Below are 16,162 nucleotides of genomic sequence, written 5' to 3' on the forward strand. Positions count from 1 at the left end.
GGCAAGTGCTTCTGGAGTAGGGTGAATAAGGCTGAGAATGACCAGCCACTGAGAAAACGGCTCTAAAGGTATCTCTGCCCTCCTGTCACAGAGAAGTCCACCATCCACCCACAGAGGAAGACAAGGGAATCCCAAGGCAGACTTTCACCTCCTGCTTTACTTTCACATGCTACTCCCTGACTTAAGAAAGCTCAACTTCAGGGTCTATTATTGACACTCTCTGGGCCTGCAGCCCAAGGATTAGAATGGATTTATTTTATTTCATTTTACTTTTTTTAGAGATGCTAATGCATCTCCTAAGTCTGAGAGCCTTGGCGTGGGCCTCTCAACGGCTCTTTGACCTGTATATTGGCCCACAATTGGGCCAAGCTGACATATTCTTTAACAAAAGCCATAGGAAGAAGATCTCTATTTTATAGAAGAGACCGTTGAAGACCTGTAAAGTCTCCTCTCTCCCAAGTCCATTCTTCCTCTCACCATTATTCGAAAATCAAAGCTACAGCCGAGACATTGCTGTGCCCTTAACATCCATATCCAGGATATTACCCCAATGTGCCAGCTGTGAGTTTAGTCAGGACATTTCAACACCCACCTGGGCCCCATGCGGCCACAATCCTGGAGGATTCACCTAGCTCCGGCAGCAAGAGGTACAGCACTTACCTGTCAGTATTGGAGGAACGATCTGGATATTTCTAATTACTTTCTAGAATAAAGTATCAATATACTTGTCTGTTTGTCATTGTTCTTATTAGTGCAGCGCTTGTCTGTCACTTTGCTGTACCATTTACCTGTGGGAACTTATGGGTTGTTGTGATGTTGAAAGCTATGCCACCAGTGTCAGCCGTGGTGGACAGGTTAAGACAGAGTTGGAACAATACTGGCCATGTAACATGTAATATAGCCCTGAAACATGCTCTATCCTGTGCCAACTTTACTGTCCCTGACACACCAAAAACCCTGTAAACAATAGAACACAGAGATGACAACTTCTTGGCAAAATGGATCCTAGTCTAACTGAAAGTTCTCAGCTTCAAATCCAGGAGACCATTTAATCGTCCTTGAACAATTAATCACTTTGGAGCCCAAAATATCTCCCCTGTATGTTGCATCCGCTGCCCCTGTTCTGTCTTCTAGGATTATAAAGATCAAGGTTGGTTTCCTACAGATTGTCAGACACATATATAGAGTAATGCCCTACCTATACCTCCCAGTTCTCAGGTCTGGTCTTCCAAGTGGAATTGCTTGTACTTCTGTATATGGATGAAGTCCTAGCCTATACTCTGGTTGGAATCTTTCTTACTTAAGCTAGATTATGTTGTAGGCATATGGTTGACATTATTAATGTGAAATAATGTCCACAATGGGCTGAGTTTGTCTTTGTAGTAACTTTAAAAAAGGAGAGGGGGTTGCTAAGCATATTTCAGAGCAAAGTTTAAACGTATTAAATGACTGGAGCTCACCCTGAGGCACTAAGGCAATCCTTCAGGGTTTACTGGATTCCTGCATTGTATTTGCTGACCCCTCCCTCCTGAGTCAAGGAAGATTTTCAATAGAAAGAGCTTGGCTTCATTTGCATTGAATTCTCTTTGTGATTTACTTCCTGATAATTTTCAGTAAAGATACAGGAAAGCTGGATTCCAGGCCTTCAGTCATTGGAACTGCTAGCCTCCAGTCTTTTTTTTTTTTTTTAATCCTCAAGCTTTTAAAATGGATCATGACTAAAAATTACTTGGTCAGTTGTAAATCTTTCCTTACCTCTTCAGAAAGTAACTAAAGAACCTCCTCCAGGCAACTTTATCAGTCCCTTCTCCTTTACAATTCGAATTTGAAAAAAAAAAGTCTTCAAAGTATTTCCTAAGAGCTTTCACTGCCAGAAACACAGCATTGGTTAGGGCAGGCCTGGGAGAGGAAGTGTGTCTGTGTATCTGTGCATATGTGTGTATGTCTGTGAGGGTGTGTAAGAGGAGGCTGGAGAAAGAAATTGTTTCTCTGGGTTTACTTATGGGATTCAGGGGCACTAACTTAAGCTTGTTAGGACCAGCTCAGAGCGGTCACAGTGCTGAACTGAGGAACCTTCATTTTACATTTACATTTTAAAACAAGCAAGCAAGCAAACAAACAAACAAACTGGATTTTACTGATGCACAGTTATCCTGTTCTTGAAGCTAGACTCTGAAGAAAACATGGTATCAGGATTGGAGGAAGACTCACCAACAATTTGCATTATAGAGATGACATAACTTTGCTTGCCGAAAGTAAATTGTTGTTATGTGCTCTCGGGTTGTGTACAATAGCCCTGAAACATGCTCTATCCTGTGCACACTTTACTGTCCCTGACACACTACGCTCAGTATGCCAGTCACTAAGTCAAGCCATCTCATCGAGGGTCTTCCTCTCTCTTTGTCCCTTCACCCTTTCAAGCATAATGTTCCTCTCTTAAGAAGTGTTCCCTCCTTGCAACCTTCCCAAAGTATGCCAGACAAAGCCTCAGAACCTTGCCTCCAAGGAGCAGCCGGGTTTCACCCCCTCTAGGATGAACCTGTTTGTTCTCCTGGCAGTCCATGGTATATTCAAGTCTTCTCCAGCACCACAGCTCAGAGGCATCAATTCTCTATCATCCCTAGTTATTGTCCAGCTCTCTGAAGCAGAGCAAACAACTGCAAAGACTATGGCCTGGATCAGGTGTACCTCAGTCTCCAGATTGACATCATTGCTCTTCAGTACTCTGGAGAGGTCCCTGATAGCCAACTTTCCTAATGCAATTCATCTTTTGATTTCCTGGCTGCTGGTGTTGATTGTGGTGCCAAGCAAACTGAAGCTGTTAACAATCTCAGTATCTTCACCATCTGTCATGATGCTGCCAATCAGTCCAGTGGTGAGAATCTTTGTTTTCTTGATGTTGAGCTTCAATCCATATTGAAGGCTGCAGTCCTTGACCTTCTGCAGCAAGTGCTTCAGGCCCTCCTCAGTTCCAGCAGAGTTGTGTCATCTACATCACACAGGTTGTTGAGGAGTCTTCCTCCAATCCTAAAGCCACATTCCTCCTCATACATGATAGACTGAGAAAGGATTGAAACTGTCAATGATTTTATCTTACTTGGATCCACAATAAACATCCTTGGGACAGGCTGCCCAGAGATAAGAAGACTATTGTTTTGGGCAAGATACTTTTAGGGACCTCTCCAAAATACTGAAGAGCAATGATACCAGCTGGAAGACTAAAGTGTGCCTGATTCGGGCCATGGTCTTTTCAACCATTTGTTGTGCATCTGAGACAATGAACAATGATGACAGAAAAAGAACTGATGCCTTTGAGTTGTGGTGTTGAAGAAGAGTACTGAATATCCTACGGATTGCCAAAAGAATGAATGTCTTGGAAAAGGTGCAGCCAGAGTGCTCCTTGGAGGCACTATTGCTTATCATGCTTGGAAAGGTGGAGGGTCAGCAAGAGAGAGGAATATACTCCAAATGAGAAGGATTGACACGATGACTGCAGCAACGGGCTTAAGTGTGTCAGAGATGGTGAGGACGGCCCAGAAAAGGGCATTGTTCAGATCTGTTGTGCACAAGGTCGCTCTGAGTCATACTTGACTCAACAGCATCTAACAACAATAGTCATCTAGTATGGAGTTCTGATGGCTACACAGTTTGAAGGTGTTGTTAGGAAGGACCAGACCTTGGAAAAGGACATCCTGCTTGAGAAGGTGGCAGGTCAGCAAACAAGAGGAAGAGCCTCAGTGAGGTAGGTGGATTGACATCATGACTGTACCAATGGGCTCCAGTGTGGCAGAGATGATGGGATGGCACAGGAGAGGCCAGGGGTCTGCTCCATTGCTCACAGGGTCACTATGAGTCATAGCTGATTAGATGACAGGAGCCTAATAACAGTGGCGGGCAGAGAGTTGCACTGCTAACACCAAGGTGGCTCCTCTCTGGAACTTCAAATCTGGGAGCGCTGCAGGAGGAAACAGGCAACCTCCTCCCAGGGGGTTTACAGCCTCTGAAAATGCACAGGATGGTCCGTCGCTAGTTGGTTTCTCCTTTATGGCAAAGGGTTGAAAGTAATTTTGTAAACACATTTCTGAGTAATAGAAATGTATAGCAAAGGTGCAAGTGACAGTCTCTTTTAATAGACATGTGGGGGATCAGCCGATTAAGTAGACATGACACTTTGGAGAAGGAAAAGGAGTGATAAGCTTTACCAGTCATAATGTAACAAGATCCTTGAAGGAATGCATTTAGCTAAAAGTAGGAAGTAAGGTTTCCAGAGCTCATTTTGTTAGGTCATTCAAGTTGTAAATGGATAATGAGACACACAAATGGAACAGGGCTTTGAACTGGTTCATTTAGTTTTTACCTGCTGCTAGGAATTTGCTTTTCCACTCAACTGGACTGAATCAGAATCTACGTTTTCACAAGATGCCCAGGCTATTCATTTTAGAATGAGGCATACATGAGACTCACCTAGAGATCCTGTTCAACTGTAGCTTATGATTCTACAGCACGGTAATACAAATTCTCTGCAGGAGGTGGGACAAGAATGAACTACTTCTGTGGTTGTTGGTTTTATATGCCACTGAGTCAACTCACAGCAACCCCATGAACAATGACTCTGAAGCTTGTGCCTTGAACCACCCTCTCCATCTCTGACACACCTGACGCCATATTGCGACAATCACTGTGTCAATCGATCTCATCAAACATCTTCCTCTCTTGAGTTGATCTTTTACCCTGCCAAGCATGTTGTCCCTCTCCAAGGAATAAGCCTCTCCTAGCAACACTTGTGAAGAATGCGAGATGAAGCATTATCATCTTTGCCTCCAAGGAACTCTCTGGCTGCATTTTCTTCAAGACATATCTGTTTTCTCTTTTGACTGTCCATAGGATGGATATTCAGTACTCCAACACTCAACTCCTACTCAAAGGCATCAATTATTCTTCTGTCATCCTTATTGTCCAGCTCTCAGATAGATAGCAAGTGACTGAAAAGACCACAGCTTGAATCAGGCACACCTTAGTCTTAAAACTGACATCATTGCTCAAGACTTTGGAAAGGTCTCTGATTACAGATCTTCCCACTGCAATATATCTCCTGATCTCTTGACTACTGGTACTAAGGGTGCTGACTGTGTATCCAATTAAGATGAAATCATTGACAACTTCAATCTTTTCTCCATCTATCATGATGGTGCCTATTGCTCTATTGACAAGAACTTTTGTTTTCTTGACATTGACATGCAATCCATATTGAAGGCCGTTTTTTTAATCTTCTTCAGCAAGTGCTTGAAGTCCTCCTCACTTACACCTAGAAAGGTTGTGTCATCTGCAGACACAGATTATTGATGAGTTTTCCTCCAATCCTGATGCCACATTCTTCTTCATAGTCCAGCTTCTTGTATAACTTGCTCAGCATATAGATTGAAGAGATGTAGAGAAAGAATACAACCTTGACACACACCTTTCTTAATTTTAAACCATGTCGTGTTTCCTTGTTCTGTTGACATAACAGTCTTGTTCTAGGTATAGATTTTGCAAGAGCGCAGTATAGTGTTTTGGGAGTCCTATTATTCTCAGTGTTAGCTATAATTTGTTAGGATCTACAGTCATTGATGTCAATTTGTTATGAGCTACACGGTATTTGACTGTGTGAATCTTAACAAATGATGGCTAGCATAAGAGGTGACTGAAAACACACTTTGGCCCAGGTCTACATTAGTCCACCAGAAGACATCAGTGCTGCTTTGCACTTTAAAGGGAACCTTTGCAGGTGATATGCCCAGTGAAATCTGTTTTTTGAATATTTGCTGCTTCCAATTAATGTTTTGGCTCCAAGTGAAAGGAAACCATTGACAATGTCACAATTTTTTCTTTATAATTTTGATTATTGGTTCAGTTCTGAGTTTTATGTCGAGGTAGAATTCTTATTGAAGACTAATGTCTTTGCTCTTCATCAGTTAGTGCTTTAAGTTTTCTGCAAAACAAGGTTGTACCATTTGTGTATCACAGATTGTCAAGGAATCTTCTTTCAATTCTGATGCTGCCGCTTTCATCATTTACTCTAGGTTCTTGGATTATTTGCTCAGCATGCAGACTGAATAAGTATCATAGAAGACAACCCTGATGCACAGCTTTCCTATTTTACGTTGTGCCGTATGTCCCGGTTCTGCTAGGAATATCTACTTCTTGGCCTATGCATAGGTTATGCACCAGCAAAATTACATCTCCTGGGATTGCAATTCTTGGTACTGTTCTCCATGACCTGTTATGATCCCCATAGTTGAATGCCTTTGCATAGTCAATAAAACACAGATAAGTATCTTTCTGGTATTCTCTGCTTTTAGCCAAGACTCATCTGACATCAGCAATGACTGTCCTCATTCCACATCCTTTTCTGACTGACTCTGTCTTAAAATTCTGGCAACTCCCTGCCAATGTACTGCTCTATTTACAAATTAGTTGCAGCAAGATTTTACTTGTGGTAGTAATGATATTCTTTGATAATTTTTGTATTCAGTTGGATCATTGTTCTTTGGAATGAACACAAATACGGATTTCTTTTAAAACAACAGCCATACATCTCATGCTTCTAAAGTCCACTTTCTAAATCACCACCTGGTAACCTGTAGGAATTAGAAATGCATTCATGTGTCATTTAGCATCCACAATATATTCTGTGACTTGGACGCTGTGCTAACACCGAAGAATATACATACACAGTCCTTTGATTATGAGTGAGCTCTGTTTCTAAATCTTTATGTGGAATTTGTATGTAAACTAAATCAGGTATAGGTTAGATCTGATGTCATGCAAATGTTTGTCTTAGCACACAGTTTATCTTTCTATGCATTTTTAAAAAAGAACAAAAACCAAGCAATACACTTTCAGATACACTGAAATCTCATTAACAGAGTAATGTGTTTCAAGCCACCAAGTTGTTGTTGTTGTTGTTGTTGTGTGCCGTCGAGTCACCTGCGACTCATAGCGACCCTATGTACAACAGCCCTAAACTCCGCTCTGTCCTGTGCCAATCACACTGTCTCTTGACACTCCCATCCCAATTACCCCAGTCACTGAATCAATCCACTTCATAGAGGGCCTTCCTCTCCTGCGCTGTCCCTCCACCCTCCCAAGCATGATGTCCCTCTCCAAGGACCAGCCTCTCCTCACAACATGTCCAAAGTATGTTAGACAGAGCCTCAGAATCCTTGCCTCCAAGGAGCCACCCGGTTTAACCCTTTCCAGGAAGGACAAATCTGTTTGTTTTTCTAGCAGTCCATGGTATTCTCAATATTCTTCTCCAGCACCACAGCTCAAAGGCATCAATTCTTCTCCTATCCTCCTTGATCATTGTCCAACTCTCTGATGCATAACAAGTGATTGCAAAGACCATAGCCTGTATCAAACACACCTTAGTCTCCAGAGAGACACCACTGCTCTTCAGTACTTTGGAGAGGTCCCTAACAGCAGACTTTCCCATGGCAATGCGCCTTTTAATTTCCTGGCTGCTGGTGCCAAGACTGTTGACTGTGGAGCCAAGCAAACTAAAGCTGTGTACAATCTCAATCTCTTCACCATCCATGCTGATGCTGCCAGTTGGTCCAGTGGTGAGAATCTTTGTCTTCTTGACATTGAGCCTCAATCCATATTGTAGGCTGCAGTCCTTGACACTCTGCAGCAGGCACTTCAGGTCCTCTTGTTTCAGCATAACGCAGGTTGTTGATAAATCGTCCACCAATCTTGACCCCACATTTCTCCTCAAAGAGCCCAGCCCCCCGGATAATCTGTTCTGCATATAGGTTGAAAAGGTATGGAGATAGGATGCATCCCTGGCATAGAAACCACTTATTATCACTATTGTATGTATCTCTAATTTTGAGTAGACTTTACTCATGTTGGGAAAACAGATAAAAATGTGATCAGATGTTCCCGGGAAAATGACTCCATCTAAGACCTGTATTATCATAGATTCTGGGTGTTTGGTCTGGAAATCTGTATTTGAACAAATAGTGTAGGTAATTCTGTTGCAAACTCAAATCGTTGTTTTAAAGTGAACCCCAGAGTGTTAAAAGCAGGAGACTGACACAAAGCAGAGCGAACAAGCTTACTCTGGTTCTATCATGTCACTCTGCTGTTAATGTCAGGCATCTGTCTTAGAAAAACATAGAAACCTTTATCCACAGATGGAAGACCTGCTTATTCTGTCACTGGCTTTACATGTTATCACTCCACTTAACCCATCAAATAAGGTTATTATTTACCAGATGAGGAAACCAAGTTCTGGGATAAAGGAGTTTATATAAAGAAATACAACTGCTAAGGCCTGGATTTGAGTTTGTTTAAATCAATGTTTTTAATCAGATTCTAATAATTCTCTTACAGAAGAAAAACGTTCAACCTTATCCTGGCATTATTATTTTAAAATGAAAGCTTGTGGTTAGCAAGGACTGATTTCCTTGGGCATGTGTGCTTGTGACATAGTGTGGCACTTTATTTTTGACTTTGACCTGGGAAGCAGCAGTTGCTAGAAGCTCTTTCTGTAGACTGGCCCCCTGAGCTCAAGCCACCATTCTGTTTAACTAGAAGCAAAATGCATGAGTGTGCCGAGTCGGCTGGGGGCCTTCTGTGCTCTTGGCCACTTTTTTATTCCCACCTGAAAAGTTAGTGATCCCATCCAGTTTTCCCTCTACAGATCTGGAGGGCACTTTATTAAATGGATTCAACTCTGGTGGTGAAAAACCTTGAAGTGTTTGGGTGCTGGCTGGAAGCCCTTATCTTGGGATAGATCCGACAAGATGCTTCTGAGATTATTACAATCAAGAAAATCCTATGGAGCAATCTTACTTAATCTGTCACATGGGGTCACTGTGAGGCAAAAAATGATGAGACAATATTTAATAACCACCACTAAACTCATGGATTAAGAGCCTTTGTGAATTCAGGCCAGGGGTTTCTTCCAGAAACGCCCAACCCTTCAGAAATACCGTGTACACCTCCCCCTCCCCACCCGACACAAACCTGAGGTGGTTCCTCTGAGTATCTTCTGGTGTTCAGTCTCTCAGCCCACCCTAGGTTTCTACAATCTGGGAATGGTTGAGCCCAGCTAAAGGAACAAATGCTACTTTTAGCTCTCAATTAGCAGCACCACTGGGGAGGAACAGTGATGGGGTGGATTAAAACACTTTGGTTTTGTTCAGCTTTGGGCATTATATAAATTTTTTTCCAGTAGATTACCCTTTCTAATTATATTCTGCACGGCCTAATGCCAGTACGCATTTGTACTCCTCGGGCACACACCACCCAGCACTGGGAGATGTAATAGACACAGTCAGAAAATGTGCTGGTCTTGGTGAATGGCAGTGTTGTTAGGGAAAAATCCACACATGGACAGCAACAAGTAAATTAATTATAAAGTGCTCAGAAAACAGAAAAGCCTAAGTAGAAGAGGCAACACGGGACATATGGACAGAGAGAGAAAAAAACCTTATTAAAATTCTAAAGGGAAGAGACATTTTCAAGAATCATCTTCACGGTTAATGGAGCTTGAGAAAAAAAAAATTAAGCAGCAAGTTACTTGGTGGTCTTTCTAGTAAGAGAACCTCAAGCAATAATACCAAAGCCTTTTAAAAGAGTGTTTAAAATGAAGTTTATTGTTTGAATTTTACAAGTAGTCTTTAGAGGCTTCAAACAAGAACTCTGTTGCCAAACTCTAATAAATAGCTTGCCCCAAGTCCCAAACAAAACAAAATGTAAAACAAACTAAAAACAAAACTCAGAAGGATAAGCAAGACTTCAGAATGCTTGGCTGTTAGCGGTGCATCTCACTTACAAAGAGAAATCAGGGCAATGTACAACCCCCCTCACGCTGGTCAGAGAGAAAGAGACAATGGAATCCTTACAAAGCACTCTGAAATCTTATTTCCAGGATACATCAGAATAAAAAAACCCACCATGGACAAATTACAGTCACAAACGAAACCTTATAGAACTGAAAAGTCTGGTGGGGGTGGGGAGGAGCAGAGAGGAAACGCACCTGTTCCTTTCACTGATGGAGAGGAATGAGGTGAGATGCTACGGGATGCGGGATGGGGGAGGGAACTATGGAGCAGATGCCCCAGTTTAATGACAATTATCAAGGCAAGAACAAAAGCCATCAAGTCCTCTCCTGAGCTCAAGAAAGACTGGTGGGCCCAGTCTCTGCTCTCTGCTGTGAGGGCCTTGGATCACTGTCCCTGAGGTCCAAAAAAGCCTCATCAACAAAGACCTCTTGATGCTCCCAAATGATGCAGGGCATACTGCGCTTAGATTTCACTGGGGGGTCAGGCCCATTCTATTATCACAGCCATTGCTCCTTAAAGACATTTAACATTCACAGTTTTAACATTAATTCTGATCTTTTCCTAGTTACAAATACTGACAAAGTATTTTAAAAGGCAGCTTTACCAACTTATTCATATCATCATTTTGAGCAAGCGAATACCTTGTCATTTTTACCAGCTTAAAAAAAAAATCACATTTTTTATCTTTAAAATCTCAAACAAGCTTTTGACCAAAATGTATACAACAGGGACAAGAAATACACATAATAAGGTTGTTATCTGAAGGAATTCTGAAGCCAATTTATGTTCGGAGCTAAGCAGCTGTACAGGGGCTGATTCCACTTTAGACCTTAAGCCAAAAGGGGCGGGGAACAGCACTGGGTTAGAGGCACCTGGGACATCTGGGGGAAGTGGGAAGGAAGCGGGGCAGGAAATGATGTCACAGTGCAGGATGTACAAGGGAGGGTGGCCTCTGGCACTGTCTCTACCCTCTCCCTCTCCAGATTTCTGACTTGCTAAGTTAAATAGCCCCAGCCTGCTGGTCTTGGGAAGACAGAACTAACAGCATCAGTTCATGCACAAGTCATTCAAGGGAGGTAGGCGTTTTCTAAAAACCCCTCCCTGTAGGATATTTAAGAAAAAAGGTAAGGAAAGTAACCCTCCCCACCTCCCGAATAAACAATTCAAAACAAAAATGAAACCAAAACAAAATCTTTATTTTCCTAGGAACAGTGATGTCTGTCAAAGTAATGAGGGAAAGCTTGGGTTACCTGAAATAGATAAGAAGAGCTAATGGAAACAGAGGCAGAAAGGCCAGGGGACCCCTGGCTCTGGGTCCGAAATCTTTTTAAATACATTAACAGATATTTTGTGCAAAAAAATAAAGACATTCACATTTTAGCAGTTAAACTTTTATTTTACTTTTTAAAATTTTTATTTACTTTTTTGTGTTCTTTTCTACAAAAGGCAGATAATGATTGTTGATCTGCAATTGTGTTGTGCACTCCCCGACTAGGGGCAGAGTAGGAAGCTGGGGAGGTGCTCTGAGGACACTTTCAACAACAGCATGGCCAGCCAGGAGCTTGAGGCCCTGGCTACCAGACACACTCCCAGGTCTCCCCGGACCCCCTCCTCCTTTCGGCCTCAGCCTTCCCTAGCTCATGTCTATGGTATTGAAGACCCATTCTGTGAACTTCTTCAGCTTGTCGGAGGCATTCTGGGACTCCTCTTGTAGCCTCAGGTTGTCCTCACGCAAGTGCTGAACTTCAGCCTGAAGGTGGGCTTTGTCTTCTTTTTCCTGGGAGGCAAAGTATAGAGAACTAAGAGGTGTGGCCAGTGTCAGAGTGCCCACTAAGCAGGGTCCGCATGGTTTCCTGTACTTACTTCCTTATCTGCACTAGATAATTTCAGCTCAAAAACCTACTCACTGTCCTGACTGGATTCTGCTACTACCCTGGATTATAACCTTCAGACTTCCCCAAAACGGTTCTGTGTGGTCTGTGAGCTATTGCATCAGGTTGTGAACCCAGTAAAGCAGTAAGACTGGTGTTAGGATGAGTAGAAAAAGGGTACGGGAGCGTGGCGGACATGTTTGGCCTCATGGGAACCAATTTTGTGTTTTCCACTTTTAGGTATGGCTGGTAGCAGTCTCTCTCCAAGCCTCACAGCATCTTCTTACTGATGGGCCCCCCCTTCCTATTAACACTCTCTCAGAAACCTGTTGGAGGGTCCCTATGAACTGGAACCAACTCAGTGAGTATGTGAGTGAGAGAGATAGAGTACCCAGTTTGCAAAGTAAGCAGACTTAAATGTGCTTATTTACTAATCTTTAGGGAGCTTTGGGGGCCTAGGGGGTAATGAGTTGCACTGTCAACTCAAAGGCAGGCAGTTCAAATCCACCAGCTGCTCTGTTGGAGAAAGATGGGCAGTCTCCTCCCTTGTGGTTTACAGCCTCTGGAAACCTGAAGGGTCTGCCATGAATTGGTTCTGACTAGAAGGCACATAACATCACCGCTACTTATCTTTAGAAAATGGTTTCATGCTCAGGTCTTAACCATATGTGAAACTGCTCACTCTAAATGAGTAAATAAGCCCATGTTTACCTTGCTTAGTAGGTAACATGCAAGGTGGAGAGACAAGTGGGTGCTTTACCTTGGTCAACTCTGAGACTATCTGTGAACCTCATTTTGGCCCTGGGTCCATTTCCATGTGTCTTTTTCCCCCAAACTTCTACATACATGGCCTTGTATTATTATTAAGTGCCACTGAGTTGCCTGTGACTTATTGAGACCCTATGTACATTAGCTCTGAACCTTGCCCTATGCTGAGCCAATCTCATTGTCTCCGACAGACCTAATAATCCCATTTCTCCAGTCACTGAGTCAATCCATCTTATCTTCGGTCTTCCTCTCCTGCACTATCCCTCCACCCTTCCAAGCATGATGTCCTTCTCCAAGGACTGGTCCCTCCTGGCCACGTACCCAAAGTATGACCTTGTACTGGGTGTTAAGATAATCTTCTGGTCAATGCTGGGTGTTAAGAGACTAGGAAACCTGGGAAGCAGACTTCACTCTGGGTTTGCTTGGAATCCAAAGGCACGAATGTGTACTTTACATCTTTGCTAATAAAGACCACCTTACATTTTAAACTGTTTTTGTTTGGTACTTGCTGCTTTGAAAGCATCAAAGTTCTCAACAAACAAAATACTGGATTCACTTCGTGCAAAAACCTAAATAACAATGACATGCAAGCCTGGGCTATTGACACATTAGACACAGAGTGGGAGATTGGGAGAGGGCTCCGAGGGGGCGGGCTGAGGTTCAAAGGCTTGGGGACCATTCTCCCGTGCATGTGACCATGAAAGCTTCCTTGCACTGACGTGCCAGTGCGAAGTGTACTCCACACTGCCCTCAACACAAATGTACAGAGAAAGAGGGAAACCAGCACGTCACCACTTCACAAAGATGCACATACAAAGGCAGTTTGCACAGACGGGGCAATTTGCTTTGAGAACAGTGTTTACCTTCTTCAAATCTTCCCGAAGCATCTTCAGCATGCCTTCTAGTTGGTCCACTTTAGAAGCCAGAGTGGGAGAGGAATCTTTACTGCAGGGAATGAGAAACAAAAGACCATGTTGGCAGGAGCCTGCATGGCTGACTGTGTTGATTTTAACCAGAGGAAGCTATGCTTCTTTTTTTAAAAAATCATTTCCAATGGGAATTCCTTAGTACGGTGACCCAACGTGAATTTTCACTTTCAGTGAGAGAATGATCATCTTAACAAAAGGTAGTTCGAACTTGAATTAAAGCCACTTGATAACTCCTTTTGTTAAAGAGACTGCAACTTTATGAGGAGGAAAACAACAACAACAGGATAGTAAGTGGAATGGCCTCTTTGGCAGCACCAGAGGTACTTTCTGGCAGACACCAGTGGAGCATGATGAAGTGATTTCTTGAGTCCTACTGCGATCTCTCTCAGGCCGTGATTTTGTTTGCAAGATGGAGAGGGTGCGGATGGAGGTCTTCCCTTGGGATCAAAACAAGTGTAACAAGTCTCTGATTCGTCCTCCAAAAGTAAGTCAGTGGCCACTTGCTTAGTTGCATAACTGTGTTATGATGCTCATCCCGTCAAAATTAGTATCTTAAAGTAGATTTTAAAAAGAAAGCTACAAAAAAAAAAAAAGAAAGCTACTTGTTTCAAAAGCTGTCAGCCCCAGCTAATGTCCTCAGCGTGTATTAATAGTATAAGGCCTGCAATCTTCTTCTCACTGTGATACATTTTATGTAAGTACTAGTAATATCATGCTAGCTGAGCATCAAAAGAGGGGTGAGCCAGAGGACAAGGGGCTTCCCAACCATCCACAGATTTCAGACAGTGGGCAAGCCCAGGCCCTGGGGCTTATCACCTTTACTTCCCGTTATCTTCCACCCATATTCAAGAGTAACACACCAGAGAATCTAGAATCAGTCACTGGGTAACCTGCAATTGTTCCTTTCCAGAGGTCAATGGAATAGATTTACAAAATTTTGAAAATTTTTTTGAATCAGAATAAAAGATATTCTTTACTTTAAATATCAAAGTTCAAAGGTACTGAGTTGTGTATGTTGACATCATAAATGCTTTGCATTACACACACACACACCCCTGGCCACAAACAAATCAAAGTTAGAATTCTTTACATGAAATGAACAATGTTTATGTGTTCTGTTGATTCAAGATTGACAACAAATCCCAAAGGCAAAGTGTGACAGAAGTGTAAGAAGACTTCACAATAATGGAATAATCATGACCATCAAACGTACATGAAAAAACAAACACAACAATTAAAAGTGAGTAGATCCTAAAAGTGAAGTGGTCAGTTGGAATTTATAGCCTTCTGCAGATGATGCTGACTTTACATACTGTTAAAAGTTGGTCAGATTTTGGGTGGGGTTGAAGAGCAAGGGGGCAGGGGAATAGAAATGGGGTTGACTTGTAACAGACAATGAGGCAGAGGATGGGGATGAGGTGATGAGGTGTCCTTCCCCGACAAAGACACTGAATCCCCTGTCTCAGCTCCTAGCAGGGCTGACTGACGCAAGCCAACTTCAGATAGTCAGCAGTGAAGCAACTCACAGTAGCTTGTTTTGGCTTCTTGAGGCTCTCCAAAACATATTTTTGTGTGTGTGAGCACATGTTTTAAGAGAAACAGAAATATTAAAAGCTATTTGCATTTGTTCTGCCTGTACATAACAGAAAAAAAGAGCGAATCATCACCCTCATCGTATGATTCCATAGAGATGTGTCAATAGTCCGTCCTTTGGAGAACAGGCTGTTCATTTGGCCTTTTCTCTGTTAGAGGCCTCCAGCTAAGATAGCATGTATCTGGGCTTGCTCCTGAGGCTGCCATTGTTTTAAAAAGTCCTCGACAACCCAACCAAACATAGCTCTACTCGCCCCAGCTGTCCCAGTGATAAGGAACCCTGGTGGTAAGTTTTTTGGTTCAAACTCACCAGCTGCTCTATGGGAGAAAGAAGGGAAGTTTCTTCCTGTAAAGGTTTATGACCTTAAAGAAACCAGAGCTGCCACCCAGATATATGCACATCCTTGTTTATTGCTGCGTTATTCACAATAGGAAAGCGACGGAAGCAACTCAAGTGCCCATCAACAAATGAGTGGATAGAAAAACTACAGTAAAAAAAACAAAACAAAACAAAAAACCAAAAAAACAAAAAACCAAAACCAAACTATGGTATTGTCACACACGGAATACTACACAGCACTGAAAAACAAGGAACTCATAAAGTATTTTACAACATGGGTGATCTTGGAGGACATTATGCTGAGTGAAATATCTCAGTCATCAACGAACAAATACTGCATAACACCACTGTTATAAAACATGACTGACATGAGGATTGGGGGGGAAACTTGAGAAAAGAGGGATAAATAATGAACATTGCATTGGAAGAGATATAGGAAAGAACTGCTTATAAAGACTTTATGATTAAGCATTATTTTCATGACAACAGTCAGAATAAGAGATTTATAGTAAAGTGGACTCCCGGGGGCAGGGAGGGAATTATGCAAGAATGAATTTTTTTTTTTAAGTGAACTGGGGAGAAAGAAGGAAAATATGCAACAATGAATGTACACAAATCAAAGTTTTCTGTAAACTTTCATTAAAATCACAATTAAAAAAAAATTTTAGGGAGCTCTGGTGGCCTAGTGGCAAGGAGCTGCAACTACAATCCCAGAGGCAAACGGTTGGAATCCACCAGATGCTCTGCCGGGGAAGGAGGGGCAATCTCCTCCTGTACCAGTCAGATCTGATTTGACGGTACACTCACACAAAAAAAATAAAATAG

The 16,162-nt window shown here is 42.4% G+C and overlaps 1 protein-coding gene across 2 annotated transcripts in view; it reads right to left on the reverse strand.

The window, feature by feature from the left end:
• Positions 1-11,211: 11,211 nt before the first annotated feature.
• SIPA1L1 (signal-induced proliferation-associated 1 like 1) overlaps positions 11,212-16,162 on the reverse strand; it is a 206,981-nt gene continuing 202,030 nt past the window's right edge. Inside the window, exons 20-22 of one of the 2 annotated variants that reach the window (XM_006884722.1) lie at positions 13,339-13,420; positions 11,442-11,613; positions 11,212-11,410 (exon numbers count right to left, since the gene is read on the reverse strand). In XM_006884722.1, coding sequence (XP_006884784.1) covers positions 11,470-11,613; positions 13,339-13,420 — 226 coding nt within the window. In that variant the 3' untranslated portion in view covers positions 11,212-11,410; positions 11,442-11,469. Of the gene's footprint in view, positions 11,411-11,441; positions 11,614-13,338; positions 13,421-16,162 lie in introns of those variants that run through there. The other variant, XM_006884723.1, reaches the window with a different exon arrangement.

The sequence above is a fragment of the Elephantulus edwardii genome, unplaced genomic scaffold (genome assembly GCF_000299155.1).
Source record: "Elephantulus edwardii isolate Elephantulus edwardi_28Jun2011 unplaced genomic scaffold, EleEdw1.0 scaffold00037, whole genome shotgun sequence".
Lineage (NCBI taxonomy): Eukaryota > Metazoa > Chordata > Mammalia > Macroscelidea > Macroscelididae > Elephantulus > Elephantulus edwardii.